The sequence below is a fragment of the Anopheles darlingi genome, chromosome 2, assembly GCF_943734745.1.
Source record: "Anopheles darlingi chromosome 2, idAnoDarlMG_H_01, whole genome shotgun sequence".
Taxonomy (NCBI): domain Eukaryota; kingdom Metazoa; phylum Arthropoda; class Insecta; order Diptera; family Culicidae; genus Anopheles; species Anopheles darlingi.
In genome coordinates, this window is record NC_064874.1 from 50,786,903 (window position 1) to 50,804,467 (window position 17,565).

A 17,565-nucleotide genomic window follows, 5' to 3' on the forward strand; every position below is an offset into this window, starting at 1 on the left:
GTGTCAGAAGAAAGAGGTCGAAAACAAGCTCAGCTCAATCGGACACACATTGCGCCGTATTGCCGGTATTCAGATGGATGGTTCCGTCAGTTTGCCTTACCGTTTGATGAGCCCATCTCGCCGATACAGTCCGGCTCGTGGCGGTCGCTCGGAGCGCGATGAATATCCACCCCATCATCACCATCACCATCATCATCATCAGCACGGACACGGTGGTCAGCAACACGAGACTCGTAGCATGTCTGGCGAGAACGTGCTGATCGATGTGGATCCGGAAATGGTTCGTAAGGGCGTGCGTACACTGATGCAACAGATTGCGCACATCGAGCGCGAACGGGATGATTACAAGGTTCAGCTGTGTACAGCTCGCAACCAACTGCAAGAAGCCAACGATGGGCAGCTGCGCTTGGAAACGAAAATCAACAAACTGCAACAGCACAATCGAGCGATTCACGAGGACAAAACCAATCTGGAAGCACGCTTAGCACAAAAAACGACCACCTTACAATCGGTTGAGGAAACACTGCGCCAAAAGTCCGATGAACTGGCGTCCGTACGAGAGAAAGCGGCCCAACTGGAACAATCGCTGGGTAGCACTAGCGAAGAGAAGGCACACCTGGAAGAACGGTTGGAAAAGTGTCGTCAAACAGGAGCCCGACTCGAATCGGATAAGCGGCACTTGCAAGATGAGTTGGGACGTACCGAAGGGCGCGCTTCGAAACTGGACTTACAGCGTGTCGCGCTGGAAGGAGATATTCAGCGACTGCAGATGGCGATGCAGGAAAAAGATTGCACCATACGCAATCAGCAGGAGCGGCTAGAAAACCAGCAGCGCTCACTGACGCAGTTAGAGGATCGTTGTGTAGCCCTCAAGAGTACGGTAGATCAGCTGAAAGAACGTCTGCAAGCCGCTGCAATTACGGAGACCGAATTACGGGGCGAGATTGCTGGGCTTCATCGTCACAATGCCGATCAGGGCCATACGTTCGCGCTTGGCCAGGATAAGTTGAAACAGTTGCAGAAATCCCTCACCAACAGTGAGAATGAGCGACGTGTGCTAGCCGAACGGTTAGATGCTGCACAGCATTCTATCAACGAGTTGCGCCGGGATCAGCAGGCCTCGCAGGATAGTACTACAAGATTGCAAGAGCAACTGGCAGAGTGCGAAGTTCAAAAATCTACCCTAGAGAGCCAGCTAAGATTGGCCAAGTGGAATCAGGAAACAAATGAGCAGCTTGCCGCCACCGGTGGTATTGGATCTGGTGCTGGAGGTACATCAGGCGGCGGCGATCAAGAGCTGACTCGACAAGTGCTTAGTCTGCAGCGTGATCGTACAGAGTTGCGAAATAAGTTGGAAGCAATGAGTGAGAAGATCCGCACACTGGAACACGAGAAGCGAACCTTGGTTAACGGTGGTGGTAACAACAGTAAGTTCGCTACGAACCATTCATTGTATGACCGTTCGGAGAAAAAGGGTGCAGAATATGATTCCAACCGTTTGGACTCGTCCGTGAATCTAGATTCTGCGTCTGTTCGGTTCAGCTGTGGCCTTGATCACGCACAAATCGAACAGGAGAGCCGTGATCTACGGATGAAGATTCGGCGTCTAGAGACAATGCTCGCAGAAAAGGAGGCTGAGTTGGCTCGCTCGAAAGCGAAACTACTTGAATCTCCAAGTAAGAGCAGTAGTCTGGGAGGAGGCGGTGATGTTGAGCGTTACCGGAGTGCTCAAGTGCAAGCCGAGAGGCTACTCGATGCGCGCGAACAATCGCACCGTCAGCAGGTTACGCGGCTCGAAAATCAAATATCGATGTTGAGGGAGCAACTGGCACAGGAGGCCAAGAGGCGTCAGCAATACATTCTTCGAAGCTCACGTGCAGGTCGTGAAATGCAGCAGCTTCGCCAGACCATTGGCGATTCATTGCGAAACGTTGCGCAGGATCCACTCGATCCTAGTTTACTCGAGAGTGAAGCACGACGGTGAGTATAGTTTGGCAACTGAAAATGTATTTTCAAGGCAAAAGCCATCACATAATACAATGTTTGTGTTGTTTGTCACAGCTTGGACAGTGCCGTTTCGATGAGTCTTCCGCCCAGCACATCGGTCGGACGGGAATTCAATCGCAGCCTCAGCCCAACCTATCGTTGAGCGAACAATACACACTGCCTTTGGAAGCTGCCATAATAGTACATTCGTGCCGTGACCGTGCCATGGACGTACGGTCTTTGGATATGATACCTACCGATGGAATCCTTTACGAAGCCTTTTAACGAGTATAAGAACTCCGGATAAATAGGATAGAGCATAGAATTAGGATTAAAAGCTAATGTACTCGTAAACATTATTACATTTCAAGCTTACCTCAGTGCGGGCCGAATTGACTTAATTCTCTTTAAGTAGCATTCCGATAACTATGCAATCTTCGAAGCAATCATCAAAATCCGTCCTTAATAGCCTTTCATTAAGATAATTATTGGGTATTCGATCTGCAATCAACAAGCCGTAGGTTAAAGTTCCAAAGAATAAGCCGTCTATAGCAACTTAGATCCTTTTCATCATCTAAAATATGTTAACGAAACTGCACAATTGTATGCCGGATACGGTTTAGCCTGATGATCTCACAGCATCCGTGCATGGTAACATCCATGGCTTGTTAGGAAAAGTGGAAACCAAAGAGAGTAGTTCCTGTAGAATATGCATCTGTGCGCCACATCAATAACGAGCTTATCAGCAAATGTAGTAAATGAAAACTGTAATACCTAATAAATATGTATGTGAACCCACAAAATAATGTAACTGCGTAATTAATTTGATGGTTGATGACTACAAGAGCTTGTTTAGTCGTTGGACAAGTACAACGCCTCGATAGCCGTGATCGTCTAGTGGTTAGGACCCTACGTTGTGGCCGTAGTAACCCAGGTTCGAATCCTGGTCACGGCAGTGTCTCTCTCGGGCACTGTCACGGAAGAGGATATTCTTTTTTTCTTGCCTTGAATTCATTTTAATTAATTTGTGAAGATCACGGAAACTTCGCGGTTTCGTCTTTTTTCGGCCTGAAAAAAACGCCAATCACTCGGGGGTGGTTAATTAACTCGGAAAATACCAAAACAGCAACTCGAGTCGACAAGCCCGGGGAATTGGAAATTTTGAAACGGACGTTTCGACATTCTTACAGTGACTGTCGATAAAATATGAGCATATTGACCAAAAAAGCAAAATTTTCATTAAAAACTCAAAATATAAAGTGAAAAATGGAATGTGTGGAACTGTATCATTGTTTTGGCTTTGAGGTTAGGTTAGGGCTCGAACAGCTGTTGAACCAAAAAGGGTAAATTTTTACCTTTTAGAATAAATCTCGTGAATTTCGCAATAAAGATAAAGGCAACCTGCAGAACCTGCAGAAACCTGCAGAAACGGGCAAGTTTTATGGTTCGTGGTGTTGTAAGATTCTTGCATTAACGATCGAATTCTCCTTCCAGACTGAAGCTCGCGGGAAGGTGCTGCAATTAAGGCTACGGATAGGCGATACCAAAGGGATCGAACAGATTGCACCGATCGGTCCATCTCACATCAGGAACTTCCGTGCCCGTACAGTAAGTATCTTCTTTAGACACGAGAAAGCAAATGGAGATGGAACAAGCAAAACCGGACGGAACCAAAAGTCTATGGCAAATCGATCCACCTACTTATATTCCCCGAAGGATTAACGGCGGTGTCGCTGATTTTGATGAAATCACCACACTCTTGCTTATTTCACCAATATGAATATTACGGTGAATAGTTTTTTATATGATTTGTTTAAGTACGGATGTTGAATGGAAGGAAGGGAATTCAAATGTCCTATTCACAATACATTCCGCAATGACACGTGTTGCATTATCCCGGCAGGTTGATGCTTAATCTTTTAGGTCCGTAAAATACTCCTCATATGGCCACTTCCAATCGTTAAACCAAGCATGGCAATTGTTAACTAAGATAATTTTGCATCTTAGTTATAGCTAAGCATATTGTCTGCCTTATCATTTGTCAATGTATTATGGTTCTTTATTTCTTTTCTTTATTTTAGATAAACAAGTGGCCCCGTTTTGTCAAGCAGTCTGTGAGCAAAGTTATCAGCTAATAGAGATCGGGCGAACAGAATTCCACGAGCGGCAGCGTTACAGGAAAAAATATCAATAGAGCTAGAACATTCACAGAAACAACAGTAGGAATTACAGAAAAACACCCAAACAACCCATTCAATATCACAGAAAATAGGGACATGTGTCCTCAGTAGTCAGTCAAAAAAATAAAAGACGACTATATCCTCGGAATAGCTTACGTAGGCCCAGGAAGCTGGATTCAATAGCCGTACTGAGGGCCCGTTGAATGCAATGAAAGTAAGCAAAAGGAACCGGAAATCGAGACGCGATAGCTCTACCTCATCGTCAAGTAGCAGCTCTAGCGACAGTGGCAGCAGCAGTACCAGCCACAGATACCGGCCCAGCCGGGCCAAACGGAAACGGGATGCATCCTCGGAGAGTACCAGTAGCAGTACCAGCAGCGGCAACAGCAGCAGCAGCAGCAGCAGCAGCAGTAGCAGCAGCAGCTCTAGCGACTCGAGTGCTGAACGCAAGCGTAGAAAGAAGAAATTGAAGCGTAAACTGTTGAAATTACAAAAGAAGGAAGAGAAAACTCGGAAGAAAGCCCTGCGCAAGGAGAAAAAGGCTAAGCGGAAGCAGGAGAAGCTGGAGAAGAAACATGCCAAACGGAAGTTGAAAGAAGAGCGAAAGGCTGCTCGGATCCGGGAGCAACAACCGCAGCCAACTGCGGATAAGCCCGACGAAGATGGCGCCCTGCTGGACTGTGGTGTGCCTCTAGGTCTGATGAATCGCAAGGCAAGGGCCCCGGAAACAAGGGAGGAGTACGAAGCCCGGCAGTCCATTATAAGGCGTGTGGTCGATCCGGCAACGGGTCGGGAACGGTTAATTAAAGGTGACGGCGAAATAATCGAAGAGTTCGTAAGCCGTGAACGTCACCAGGAAATTAACCGGCAAGCAACAGCGGCCGATGGAGCCGAGTTCCAGCGTCGCACCGTCGGATTTAACCCGTCGGAGTCCCGTAAATAGTCCGGATGAATAAATGACCAAGAAGCAATCCGAAAACGCATCCCCCAAATTATTGGTGCTGTCAACGCACCTTTGCTTGACAGGTAATCCTTGAGGAAAAAGGGGAAAATCTGACAGCGTAGTTGTTGATTCAAGATGCTGTGAAATGCGTGAATGAAGTGCTAAAGAAAAGACGAGATCCTTGGCCTTGAGAATTTACCAAATGGAGTGCTTCCGATAGGACGACGGAAGGTTTATCCCGTGCCTAGTATGATTTGTAAATTACGTCGACGTTGCCGAGAAACGGGAGCTTCGAGGACGGTGGGATTTTCGTCTTCGAATAGGATGCTTGGTGAATAGAGGATTGAGAACCAGAATAGTAATACTGCGCACCACCCAGGATGCCTAAGGACATGGAAGGAGCCGCTTGTGAAAGTGCGATGGATCCCGAGGAGGAACCGGTTGTGGACGACAATCCAACAGCGGTGTAAGTTTCTTTCCCGTGTCCCGTTGTTTTGTTGTTGTCTTTCTAAAATTGGGCCTTCCTTACTAGACCGAACCAGTACCCGGAATCCTACTGCCGTTTCTGCTTTTCCGAAATCGACGTTCAGCCTCTGTTTTCGTCAGAATGTAATCCAAAATCGAATGTGATACGCCGCCTATTCGAGTGCATCGGATTGCGCCTGACGAAGGATGTCGATTATCCAAGCAGCATATGCTTGATGTGTTCCCTGACGATGCAAGAGTTCCAGTGCTTTCGGGATCGTTGCTTGAAATACGATGAAATTTTCCGCCGTTGCCGACAGCTGAACGAAAAGAAACAACGGGATGTGATCAATCATCGTCAGAAAGCAGCAGCTTCCTTGCCTTTGGATGCTAAGCCAAGCTTATGCTGCCAATATTGCCAGCAGCAATTCTCAAACAAAGTTGATCTCGACCAGCACTTGGATCAAACTCACGGAGATCGGAACAGGCAACCTCCCCTGAATGGAGCAGCACAGCTGGTAGAAGGCTCTACGGCACCGGTAGTACCGGCAGTGAACGGAACTCAAGGACCAATGCCCAAACCGCGGAACATCTGTTGTGCATACTGTCCGCGAAAATTCACTCGTCAAATGTATTACGAGCAGCATCTGCAGAAGCACACCAAACTGAAAGTGCAACGAGAACGACCGTTCCGGTGTTCGTGCTGTCCACGTTCCTTCGAGTCGTTGCCGCGGCTAAAGTTCCACGAAAAGAAAGAGCACGGCAAAAAGACTAGCAAGAAAACGAACGAAGGAACATCATTCGTTTGCCCGGAATGTTCAAAATCCTTCAAATATCGTTATTCACTGCGAATGCATATCCTCAACCACCGTGGCCAGTTGCCGTTTGTGTGTGAAATATGTGACAGTGGTTTCTACAACGTGAACTATCTGACCGCACACAAGGCTCGTTATCATGGTCCGAATGCTGTGGCCGTTGTGCGCGGTGAAAAAATCGCCTGTCGATATTGTCCTCGCACTTTTCTGCGGAAGTGTGACCAGACGAGTCACATGAAGCAAATGCACCCTAACATTCCACTAGAGGATCAGCCCGAGGAAAGTCATGCGCCGGAAATGCTCGCAGAGTGTCCACCGGCAGACAGTGATGGATTGACCGACCCGGAACTTTTACCTCCTAACGTCCATGAGCCGGTGATGGTGATAAAGGAAGAGCAACTGGAAAAGGTGGTCGAAAATCCAGTTCCGGTTATGAAGACTGAAGCCAAGGGTGCAAATTTCTATTGTGTAACCTGTGCGATGGAGTTCGATACGGAGGACATGTACTCGGAACACATGGACGATCAGCATTCACTCGGAGGGGCCGAATCTGCTGATCAGACTGAAGAACATCGTAGCCAAGATGGGGTAAGGTTCCGTAAAAGAAAGAGAATTATCTGCTGCCAGTATTGTCCGGCCATTTTTAGTCGGCCCGGCTATTTAAACGCACATACGTTGCGCAAGCATCCCGACAAATATGAAACTTCCATGGGTTCGTACAAGTGTCGCTTCTGTCCACGACAGTTCCATGAGCTACGATATCGAAAGGTACACGAGCGAATGACGCACGCAAGACGAGGTGAAATATTGCCGGAGATGCACGAATTTTCCAGCGAAACAACGCACAGTGTCAGCACGATGGGACTGGAAGCGTCGTCGGAACCCTCGAATGATGGAACGAGTACAATGAGCGATCTTTCTCTTCTGGGAGGCTCATCATTGGTGATCCTATTGGAACCTCTACCACCGAAGGTGCTGGCCACTTACCAATGGCAGCTGGACGAATATGATAGGAGACAGGAAGAACGGGATGTCAAGCCCCTGAACATCGCAGCAATCGATGGAACGTGTAGTTCGCCTGCCGGCAGTAGTGAGAACAGCGATAGGGTCGATTCAATGCGAACCAAGCTTGGCATCAAGTTGCATCCTTGCGGGAAATGTGAGAAAATGTTTAAAACTCGCCAGGCACTTCAGAAGCACACGATGTATCATATCGGCCAACTTCCATATCGATGTGACGAGTGTGGCGTACAATTTATGCGGATAGGACAGCTTTCCTTTCACAAATCGCGCTATCATGGCGATAGCGCGCCTACCGTTGTGAACCGCGTTAGCTGTGACTACTGTCCACGAATATTTCTACGCAAGCAGGATCTGGCCAGCCATTACTTTATGGTTCATGGTAAAGATCGTGCTGAGCAGCCCTACAGAACGGATGATCCTTCGCCGGAGCAGCGTAAAAAATCGAAACGAAAGGAGTACTGGTGTCAAGGGTGCGGCAGTTTGTTCGATCGCTATCGTAAGTGTGAGCGACACATCGCGAAGGAACACGGTATGGATGCGGCGGACGGTGATGCTGGAGCGACGATAAAACCAATCAAGCTTTGCCGCTGCAGCGTTTGTGCGACGATCTTCAAAAAACGTGACGAATGGCTTGATCATCTGTCCGGTCACGCGAATGTCCGGCCGCACAACTGCGAGCAGTGCCTGAAAGGACGTAAGAAGTTTGGTCGCAAACAGGTACACAAGTGCACCTACTGTCCGAAGGTCTTCATTCACAGTACAACACTAAAGTCGCATCTTCGAATCCACACCCAACAGCTCCGCTTCCCATGCAACGAGTGTGGCGTCATGTACGATCGGTACCGCTACTTGGCCATGCATAAAGTTCGCTACCATTCAGAGGATGCATCGGCCGCCACGCAGTCACAGCTTATCAAGTGTGGATTCTGTCCTCGTATGTTCACTCGGCTGCGGGACGTTAATCACCACCAGATGTCGGTACACTCCGATGGGATTATCATGGACACGGCCGAGCAGCCCGACGGAATGGAGCAAGAACAGCCTGCGCAACAACTGCTGCCCCACGAATTCGGCAGTCTTTCAGAACTATTGCTTAGTAGCAATTGTAACGATCTTACAAACGGTGCCACCATCAAGCAGGAATTTCCATCCAGTTTGGAACAGTGAATATTGTTTGCTGCAAGTCTGAACATTCGATCCTAACATCCTTTACTACGGCTATAATCTTACTACTGTATTTAAATACTCGCGAAATTAACTTCTTTTAACGTGACACAACGAGCGATATCTTATTGACTGCGAAGGTCAACCGCATTGTAACAGCATTGTAAAAATGGTATTCTACAGTATAGAAGAACATCGATGGTGAAAAACACAAGCTAGAACTGAGCTGATAGAGAATAAATTCGAATAAAATAATACAGCTACTTTGGAGTAACAGCTAGTTTGATTACAGTTACTTCGAATTTTGAACTTTGCTTTTTTTCGGTGATTAGTACCTCAGTGGCTTTGTGCCCCAACTCCGCTCTCCAGAGGTACTCCTTCCTTCCCCTAATATGGGCCCCCTCCCGTGCGAATGAAAGATTGAGGTGCTTGCGGATTGTGGACCGAACCGAGAAGACAACACCGAAGGAGGTTTAATTGATAATGGAGTCCCACATCAGAAGTCTTACAGGACCAAATCGAACCGGAAGCTATCCGGATATTTATCGGTCACTTTCAGCCCTTTGGACTTTAGTGCACTCCGACAAGCACTTAGAAAGAGATCTTAAAATGTGAACAACGACCCGAAAGATCTTTAATCGTTTCCGATCCGCAATGGTCAGAAACGATTAAAACAGATTCGAGCCTTAGTTTTCGCGTTTCCCATCGAGCGTCCGGGGGTGGTTAATTAACAACTCGGTGGACGCGCTAAGAGCTACGGGGCGATCTTGCGATTAACCGAGAGGTAACGAAAGGTGACGGGGAAGATTCATCCTCTCGTGTTAGTAGCTTAGGAGGCCCCAAACTAGTGTAGGGGAGCAACCAGGCGGTTCGCTTGATGTTTATTCCGGGCTACGGGGCGGCGGAAGGTCCTCAGAGCGGTGTTCAGCGGGACTGTGTTCGCTCTGGGGCCGAGGTCTTGGTCCGAGGCGTGAGAAGGTCCCTAAGAGCCGGTCGATCTCCGTCTGACTTTGGGGTACTTTTTTACTAAAATCTGCTCTTGAAAGCCAAAACAAGCCATGCCGTACTCCGCATCCAGGATGCGCGGTCTCTCTGGTATGGCCAAAGTATGGCGAAACGGGTTAGAATCCTTTTTCGTTGTTCCTGAGCCCCTGGTTCCTGGGTTAAAAAAAAACGAGTCGGAAAAAACAGCCAAATCAAACAATCAAATCAAGCGAAGCTATTCGAGCAGATTACATTCTGCTCGAATAGTCCAAAAATTCGAGCTACAGCGGTAATAAAGAGAATAAGTGCAACACAATTTTGAGCGAATAATGCGTGGCCTATACCGCTGGAATTTGGGAAAAGTTAGGGGTTTTTCACATTTTTTAGCACGTTTCGTGAAAGAAAAAGGTGATAAAAGCAAAATAAAATCATTTGCAACTCTCGCCTCAGTTCTTGACGAAAAAAATCCGTCACCTTTTTTCACAGGAAAGTGTTGAAATCTTTTTTATGGTTTGTCTTTTTTATTTAAATTGAATATAAAAATGTAGTTTATCAAAAAATGATAAATAATTATAACCATGGCGGATGGATATGAACATTTTGTCCAAAAAAACGGCAAAATTATCAACAAAAATCATAATTCCAAGCGTAAAATGGGCTGCGTGGCACTGTATCATTGTTTTGTTTTTTTTGAGGTTGGAGTTCCAAGTTCGTAAAAAAGTGGGGATTTTTAACCTTTTCGTGAATTTCGTGGCGATTTCAGGGTGATAAGAACAAATTCAAGGCCCAGGAAGCTGGATGCAATAACCGTATTGCGGTAAACCCTCTTTGAAAAACAAGAAAAAGGAGACGACGGTGTTGTCTCGAAGATTCGGAAAGAACAAAAAGGATTACCGAAAAGTTAATTGTTAATAGAAATTACCGAAAGTGCACCGATATCAGGATAAAGGAAGACGAGACGGAGGGCAGTGATGGATGTGGCCAAACTGTTTGACGACCTCGAGTCAAACAACCTGGAACGGGTCGATGAAGTGAAGCGAAAGTTTCAAGAGATTTTTACCTCGAGTAAGTAGTCACGGTACATTTTGTTGGTCATGGAAATTGATATGCCAGCCTTTCAGAACACGGCCCGTGATAAGGTGCTGCCACAAAAGCAGTTCACTTGCCGGCGGAAGAAGAGACCCAATTTTGTCATACTTCCGCTGGGATTCTAAAAACAGTTGTTGCCATCTGCGTTTCCTTATTTATGGCACCAAATAGTAACTTCCAATTATTAATATTTTATCGCCAAACAGTAGACGGAAAGCCTTATATTCCCCGTAGAATCCATCAGAAAGCAAGTAAGGGCCACACGGGCGGAGGAGGGCCAAGTAAAGTGCAATGAATGAAAGTGAAATTACTGATGATACCGGCGCGATTAGCCTCCTCTCTTATCACTCGCGGCTGTTCTGTGGCAGCTATACACACACAAACGACGTCATTATTTGGGCTCGTATGCTTAAGTTGTTGCCTTTCCTCTTGAATCATTTGCGATCAAGTCCCTTCCGTACCATTCGGTCCCTTAGCCTACTGCCTAAAAATCAATTAAAACCTCAACTGTTGTCTTTTGCAGCGAAGGAATCATGGTTGGCGTGCAATATGATGGAATACTTTGGCCAGACGTCCTCAGTTCGGATAGTGGATATACTGGTCAAGGTGCAACAACCCCACGATAAGTACATTTTCGATAAGCTGTCCGAGTGGATTCGCAACGCAAGCACGAAAGCGCTTGGTCTTACACTATTCGGGCATATCATCCAAAAGCGCCCGCTATGGCTGTACAAGGTGGGGACACATCAGCTGGTTAAAGACGTGTTGAAACTGTCCAAGCTGGAGAAGGATATTACCTCCCTGATCAATGCGGTTTTGTGCATCATCGACTTGCTTCCGGTGATTCCGTTGGCCATGGGGAGTTTTGTTCAGGATCTGTTCGACGTATTCAACTATCTGGCGACTTGGAAACAAAACGAAACACAGTTACCCGAGTATCAGCTGATACATCTACAGTTTGGATTGTATGAACTGTTTACCCGTCTGTACGGCATGTATCCGTGCAATTTTGTGGCCTTTTTGAAACAGGAGTACGCTTCGGGTGGCAGACAGGCAGTGTTTCAGCACACAATCAAACCACTGCTTGATACGGTCAAAATTCATCCGCGCTTGGTGCTATCCGATCGTGACAGTGAAACGAGTCAGCAGCGATGGAAAAATATGGAGCCGCACGATGTGGTGAACGAGTGTGCTCGTATGTCGCTGGAAACGCACGAACCTCAACCACTGGACAGCCATTCTCAGTTGATGGCGCTCGGTTCGGGAAATTCGGAATGTCCGTGCTATATGACTCCCATTAAACCGCACGAATACACAGCGGGTAAAGCACTCGATTTCCAATGGAAGGCTAATGTGAACTTCTTTAACACTCTATCGCTCGATCAGCAGTTGTGCACGGTTACGGCACAGAATGCGTTTTGGTCACCTAATAGTAATCTCATGCAACCGACGCCTCCTCCGACCAGCACCGTGCCACACACTCCGATACCGACTCCTAGCTATACGATTCCGCAACATCCTGCCCCGCAACCAGCGGCTGCTGATGGAGCATCACCACCGGAGGCAGCCGTGGAAGCAACCCCTGAAACCACGCCAATGAAAGATCTCAAGCCGAGCACGAACCGTCCCTATCCAACGTCGGTTAAGCCCGTTACGGCCCGAGCCATCTGGACACCATCGCAACCGGCGTCTCCGATCAAGAAGGATCCCAATGGACAGTCACACTTCAATTACGATTTTCCCTTACCGGTCGTAACCTCGAAGAAGCTGTTGCGTGTATTGAACGATCGCAATCAATCGATATTGCAGCTGTCGAGCACCAATGCTGTTACCACCGTCAGTAGCAACAGCATCACCACGACAACGATGACGGCTACCTCGACCAACAGTAATAGTGTCCCGTCCAGTCCGCTGCCTATCGATCAACCATTGCAGCTACAGCTCGCTGGTGCCACTGTGAGTCGCAACGAGTCACCAATGGTACCGATTGTCGGTGGTGGAGCGGCTCGCACCGCTAACGAATTCAGCCAGGAGGATCAGGAAGTGAACGATATTAACACACCACACATGCACCATTCTCAATCGCTCCCGGTAGGCACTATGGTCCCGATGCGCGATTTCTATGGTGATGAGGACCAGGATCAGGGAGAAGGATCGCCATGTTCGGCTGGTGGATTACATTTCAAGAATTCGCAATCCGTAATTAATTATACGCGGCGTCGGCTGCGCAGTCAGTGTCTGGTGGATTCGGAGCCCAACTACAGCACGGGCACCTCGCCTGCCGATACTAGTGGTAACTATATGCGTAATGGTTCCAACATGGCCTCTCAGCTCTCAGTAGTCAATTCTGTCTCACCGTTCGCCGTTTGTGAAGGGGTTGGCAACCATACATCAAATGTTCTTTTGCCACAGCAGCAGAAGCAGCTATCACATCAGGAACATCACCAGCACCAACAGCAGCAACCATTGCAGCTTTCTGGCCGTGGCAGCGATGCGATTTATACCAGCGTAGAGCAGCAGCAACATATAACGCACTATCAGCAACAGTGCCAGCACCATGTGCATCTGCATCAGCAGCACAATCATCATCATCATCATCACCACCATCATCATCAGTCGAGTGTATATCAGCAGGGACAGCGAAGACATTCACTACCGGATCTCAAGCATTATACGCTGAAGGTTAACCCTAAGCAACTATTGTTCAGTCCTGGCAGCAAGCAACCCCATCAACAGGGGTTGCAAAATGTAGAAAAGAATGGTGCGGGAGAGAACGAAGGAGGCCGTTTGTCCTCGGATGGAAGCAATGCTGGCAGTAGCCCGTCGGAAGAGGAAGCCATTTCGGCTGCAACGCACTTCCACAGAAAACAGGAGCAACGCTCCGAGCGAGTGGAACAACTAGCTCGCAACCGGGAACTATTTCAAATATTGCGCGCTAGCCTAGCACCCGTAACACCAACGAGCTTCTATCCGCAGCACCACCATCATCACCATCAGTTACGCCAACAAACTTCGCAATTGCAACCGTCGACGGGTGCAATTGTTTCGGGCACGACCGTTCGTTCGGTAGTTCGCGATGGCTTGAGCATGGCTTCCTGCGGTATGCGCAATGCACACGATACCATTTCAACCGCCACACAAACGGTCATCAGCTGGCCGCAACCATACGAGCAGATATTTTACGGTATTCTTCAAGAGGAGTTACGCTTTAAGAACAATGCTTCGCAGCTCGAGAACGATAAGCTGGCACAAAGGGCAATAGGAGGACGGATGGATCCGTACGCTCTTTTGGATCAGTACATCGAGATGTGCGCCAAGAAGCGTGCCACACTGGCCGAGAGTGCCGCGGCCGGAGGACGGTTACCCGAGTCCTACTACCAAGATCACATACGGTTGCTTCATCTGCAGTTGCAATACGAAAGACATCGGCGTGAAATACATGCCGAACGCAACCGAAGATTGTTGGGCAAAAGTCGCAAGATTCGTGCCCTCGAGCAAAACAATGAAGCATTCAAGGATCATATATCCCGTTTGACCGAGGAAATCACCTCGTTGAATGTGGAATTAAGCGGAGTGCGGCGTAAAACCAACGTTGACCTAATGCAAACTTCGCGCGAGTGTTTGCGTTGGAAGGAAGCACTGCACACTGAGCAAGAGCGCACGAAAGAACAGCAGCTGAAGATAGAAGCCCTGCAGGTTGCTATTGACGACGAGGCACGTCAGCGACGCGAAGTAGCAGTACAGCTGGAACACGCCCAGGGAGAAATGTTTGATTTACGCAGCGAGTTACGACAGGCACTTGGAAAGGCGGAACTTGGGCAACAATATCGTGACGAACTGACGCGCCTCCAATCGGAGCTGATTATGATGGGAGAGATTCAGCTTCGCTGCAAAGAGAAGTTGTCCGAGCTGGATCGATTAAAGGCGCGGGACGCCGAGATAGCGTTGATGAAAGCGAACTATCATGAAGAGTGGAAAGGTAAGATTCATTAGTTTTGTTGAACCAGATTGTGTAGTCATGTGCTCATGTAAGTGTTATTGCAGAATTGAAGGGTGCATTGCAACAGAAATCCGCGCAACTCGAGACGGCGAAGGAGCGACAGTTAGAGCTCGAGCAGCTGCTGATCAAGCGTGAGGAAACGATCACACATCAGAAGCGAACTCTGAAATGTGTGAAGGAGGAATATCAGGAAAAATTCAAGGTATACCACCTACGACCGTACCACCTCGATCTGATCTGATCTTCTGATCTTTATTCAATCGTGTTTGTTTTTGCAGGCTTTGGAAAATAAATACGAAGCGCAGAAAGCAATCATCATCCGAATGGAGGATAGCATTGAGGAATTACGAGGAAACAATTGTGCTGCTAAGTCACCTGATTCCGACAGAACTGGTAAGCACGATCTACTGAAAACAGGTTTCTGTTTTAATTCCTTTTTATTCTAATCACAGATGCTGTCGGGTCGTTGGATCACACGTCGCCATTGTCGCTGTCACTGGCTTCCAGCGAGGGTTTATCGGAAATTCGCAATCTTTCTGCACTCGTGGCGCCCAATTCGGCTGGTCTGGGAGCTCAGCTGAGCGGCAATACCAGTAATGCACATTCTACCATGATCAGCAGTACTGCAAGTTCCGAGCTGGACGCGAATCTGCAAACACCTACCACCAGCAACCAAGGGCTTGGAGCTCTGTCGGGAGGCCACTTACCGGATCCATAACGATGCCCCCAGGCGTATTTTCGGCGAGGGCTTTGGTTTTGTTTGCGATAACATAGGTCTCGATTTATTGTTTACTAGGCGGGACCCCGAACTTGTGTTGTGAAATAGATTCATCGTTGTAGATTATCCAGCGAGAAACCCAATCCTATCAATTCAATGCCGTACGATATGCAAGATAGACCCGCCAAAAACGAGCTTAGTTGAAGTTGACCGGTTTTGTACTTTATGTCCTCCAATGTCTTTTCTAATGCTTCAATTTGCTTGGCCAGTAGCAACAGTTTGCGTTTCGAACAATGCTTTTAGTAAAATTGCGCACAGAGTTGTAAAGAGCAATTTAACAGCAAACAGGAAAGCAAGAAAAGAACACATTGATGTTATATGGTATAATAAGAAGTTTTGTTCACTGCATTCGGAGTCGTTAAGTTTCATTGTGCCAGAATTCTCCAACGGCCCAAAGAGAAGCATCTCCAAATACGGCAACCAAATAACTCACGGAATATAATACAGAATAGAGCGAAACTAGTACGCAGAAGGAACCTAATTGATGGACAAAAATTAGAGAACAACAAATTTACATGTACATTGACATTAGATACACTTTTTGCAATTACATAGACATCTTTCGGAACGAGAAGCAGAAGAGAAACAATTGAAAATATTTAGCAATGCTCAGAGTGAGTCCACATTATCCTTCTTAAGACTGGATGGTATTACGAACTCATCAATGGTCAATGTTTAGTCACGGCTTGACAATTGTACACCAAACTAACAGGCTAGCTGTTAAATAATGAAACAATACCGGGTTAAAATTGTATTAAAAACACACATAAAAAAGGAAGAAAAGAGATATTAACCCACCCCTAAAGTGCACCTGTGTAAGCCTGTATTGCCTGTATCTTTGTTGGGCAACGCGAATGCGCAGAATGGTAAGGAACGAAATAAAACGAAAACAAAATAAGCAGCTGATGAAGCGGACCAAAGAAGACCATTGCAATTACGTTGCTTCGTGTTTAAAACATTCCGAAACAATGATTTAATATGAGCATTTCTATAATAACTCAAGTATTTTAATATGTTCATTTTCTTTTCTACGGCTTCTTCTCGATTGATTTACGGCATACCTTGGGACGTAGAACGTAACGTAGTGTTTCATTATCGCATTGATGGGTTGCATTGTCTTAAGAATGTACTCAGCGCTGTTCTTGACGTGATACGCTGGTGTTAAGAACAAAATTGTTGCGAACCGCGTACCAGCAGGGTGAAGCGAATGAACCTGCTAGTACGGAGTGCGTATGACTTACAGTGCTATCATGTAACCAACCATTTATGAAGCTATACAAGAAACGATCAGCTCTACAACAGGTTTGATACACTAGTGAGTATTTCTAGAACATAAAGGCTATCGAACTATCGCATAAAACGAAAATTAAAGAAAAAGCTCGTTTTATAATAAGTGTTAAGGATGTTGAAATACTCGTATTTTGTTGATGACAATGGTTCATTGCAGCTAATACAACATGTAGAAATTCAGCGTATCGTTAACACATGTCGCCGACCGTTGCTGATAACCATTACCATATGGTGGCAAATGATGATGATTTACGTGGTATGCTTAATTGAACCAGTATTACAAACATCAGAATATGAGGTATAATTAAATTAAAACCCAACATCATGATCTACTAGTAGATGCATGTTCCTTCATAATCTCGATAGCGATCGCTACAGATCTGCGCAATGCTAAACAGCACCTGTTTGGATTTTTATTTTAAATACCAAAGAAACATGATTACGGGATGGACTAGAAAACTCTATCAAAACATGAATGAATTCACTATAAGTAGCAAAGAACCACCAAAGCAGTATAGCATGGCAACCAGTAAAAATTGTTTGCCATTCACTGTACTGACTAGTTTGTATCTATTTATGTCTGAACGATAAGAGATGCTAGCCGCACATTGCATCATCGATGTAACGATGCTGCATCATGGCTTACCGCGCTCTCTATTAGCTTTGCATAATTTATCTTCATTAATTTGATCATTTTCCCGGTTGTTCATACACTTGTTTGCTTATCCGTCATCTGACCCAGGTTAAACGGTGCGGGTTCGTGGCAACCATGCGCTACGGTCGCACCTTTTGTCGTGTAACAACCCGATAAGGAATGGTTAGTAAGCTCACTAGTGTTGCCCTGACTG

At 46.7% G+C, this 17,565-nt stretch overlaps 4 protein-coding genes and 1 non-coding gene across 7 annotated transcripts in view; all 5 read left to right on the forward strand.

The window, feature by feature from the left end:
• Positions 1-2,171, forward strand: part of LOC125947882 (rootletin) — an 11,103-nt gene extending 8,932 nt beyond the window's left edge. Inside the window, exons 13-14 of the mRNA XM_049673353.1 lie at positions 1-1,980; positions 2,062-2,171. The exon at positions 1-1,980 is cut by the window's left edge and continues 523 nt beyond it. Of these exons, the coding sequence (XP_049529310.1) occupies positions 1-1,980; positions 2,062-2,149 (2,068 nt within the window). The 3' untranslated portion in view covers positions 2,150-2,171. The remainder of the gene's footprint in view (positions 1,981-2,061) is intronic.
• Positions 2,172-2,869: 698 nt separating this feature from the next.
• On the forward strand, positions 2,870-2,941 carry Trnah-gug (transfer RNA histidin (anticodon GUG)). Its single transcript has one exon. It is a non-coding gene; the product is annotated as a tRNA-His (tRNA).
• Positions 2,942-3,479: 538 nt separating this feature from the next.
• On the forward strand, positions 3,480-5,109 carry LOC125947876 (ADP-ribosylation factor-like protein 6-interacting protein 4). Of its 2 annotated transcripts, none has more exons than XM_049673344.1 (2): positions 3,480-3,594; positions 4,068-5,109. In XM_049673344.1, the coding sequence occupies exon 2, from the start codon at positions 4,375-4,377 to the stop codon at positions 5,107-5,109; it is 735 nt and encodes a 244-aa protein (XP_049529301.1). In that variant the 5' UTR covers positions 3,480-3,594; positions 4,068-4,374. The 2 variants fall into 2 exon arrangements, with proteins under 2 accessions (XP_049529301.1, XP_049529302.1); XM_049673345.1 differs by having other exon boundaries at positions 3,480-3,583.
• A 333-nt stretch (positions 5,110-5,442) lies between these two features.
• On the forward strand, positions 5,443-8,840 carry LOC125947851 (zinc finger protein Xfin-like). 2 transcript variants are annotated; one of them, XM_049673311.1, is made up of 3 exons: positions 5,443-5,575; positions 5,642-8,129; positions 8,211-8,840. In XM_049673311.1, the coding sequence occupies exons 1-3, from the start codon at positions 5,490-5,492 to the stop codon at positions 8,577-8,579; spliced, it is 2,943 nt and encodes a 980-aa protein (XP_049529268.1). In that variant the 5' UTR covers positions 5,443-5,489; the 3' UTR covers positions 8,580-8,840. The 2 variants fall into 2 exon arrangements, with proteins under 2 accessions (XP_049529268.1, XP_049529267.1); XM_049673310.1 differs by having other exon boundaries at positions 5,642-8,840.
• Positions 8,841-10,281: 1,441 nt separating this feature from the next.
• On the forward strand, positions 10,282-16,486 carry LOC125952620 (hamartin). Its single transcript, XM_049682212.1, has 5 exons — positions 10,282-10,625; positions 11,173-14,628; positions 14,694-14,851; positions 14,928-15,042; positions 15,102-16,486. Exons 1-5 carry the CDS (start codon positions 10,532-10,534, stop codon positions 15,365-15,367), a joined length of 4,089 nt encoding a protein of 1,362 aa, XP_049538169.1. The 5' UTR covers positions 10,282-10,531; the 3' UTR covers positions 15,368-16,486.
• The last annotated feature ends 1,079 nt before the right edge of the window (positions 16,487-17,565 follow it).

Bases quoted from the DNA above. Each gene is read 5' to 3' on its own strand.
- LOC125947876 (XM_049673344.1), top strand. From the start codon at position 4,375: ATGAAAGTAAGCAAAAGGAACCGGAAATCGAGACGCGATAGCTCTACC.
- LOC125947851 (XM_049673310.1), top strand. From the start codon at position 5,490: ATGCCTAAGGACATGGAAGGAGCCGCTTGTGAAAGTGCGATGGATCCC. The intron at 5,576-5,641 runs GTAAGTTTCTTT...CTTCCTTACTAG, and splicing joins GACGACAATCCAACAGCGGT to ACCGAACCAGTACCCGGAAT.
- LOC125952620 (XM_049682212.1), top strand. From the start codon at position 10,532: ATGGATGTGGCCAAACTGTTTGACGACCTCGAGTCAAACAACCTGGAA. The intron at 14,629-14,693 runs GTAAGATTCATT...GTGTTATTGCAG, and splicing joins CTATCATGAAGAGTGGAAAG to AATTGAAGGGTGCATTGCAA. The intron at 15,043-15,101 runs GTAAGCACGATC...TTCTAATCACAG, and splicing joins ACCTGATTCCGACAGAACTG to ATGCTGTCGGGTCGTTGGAT.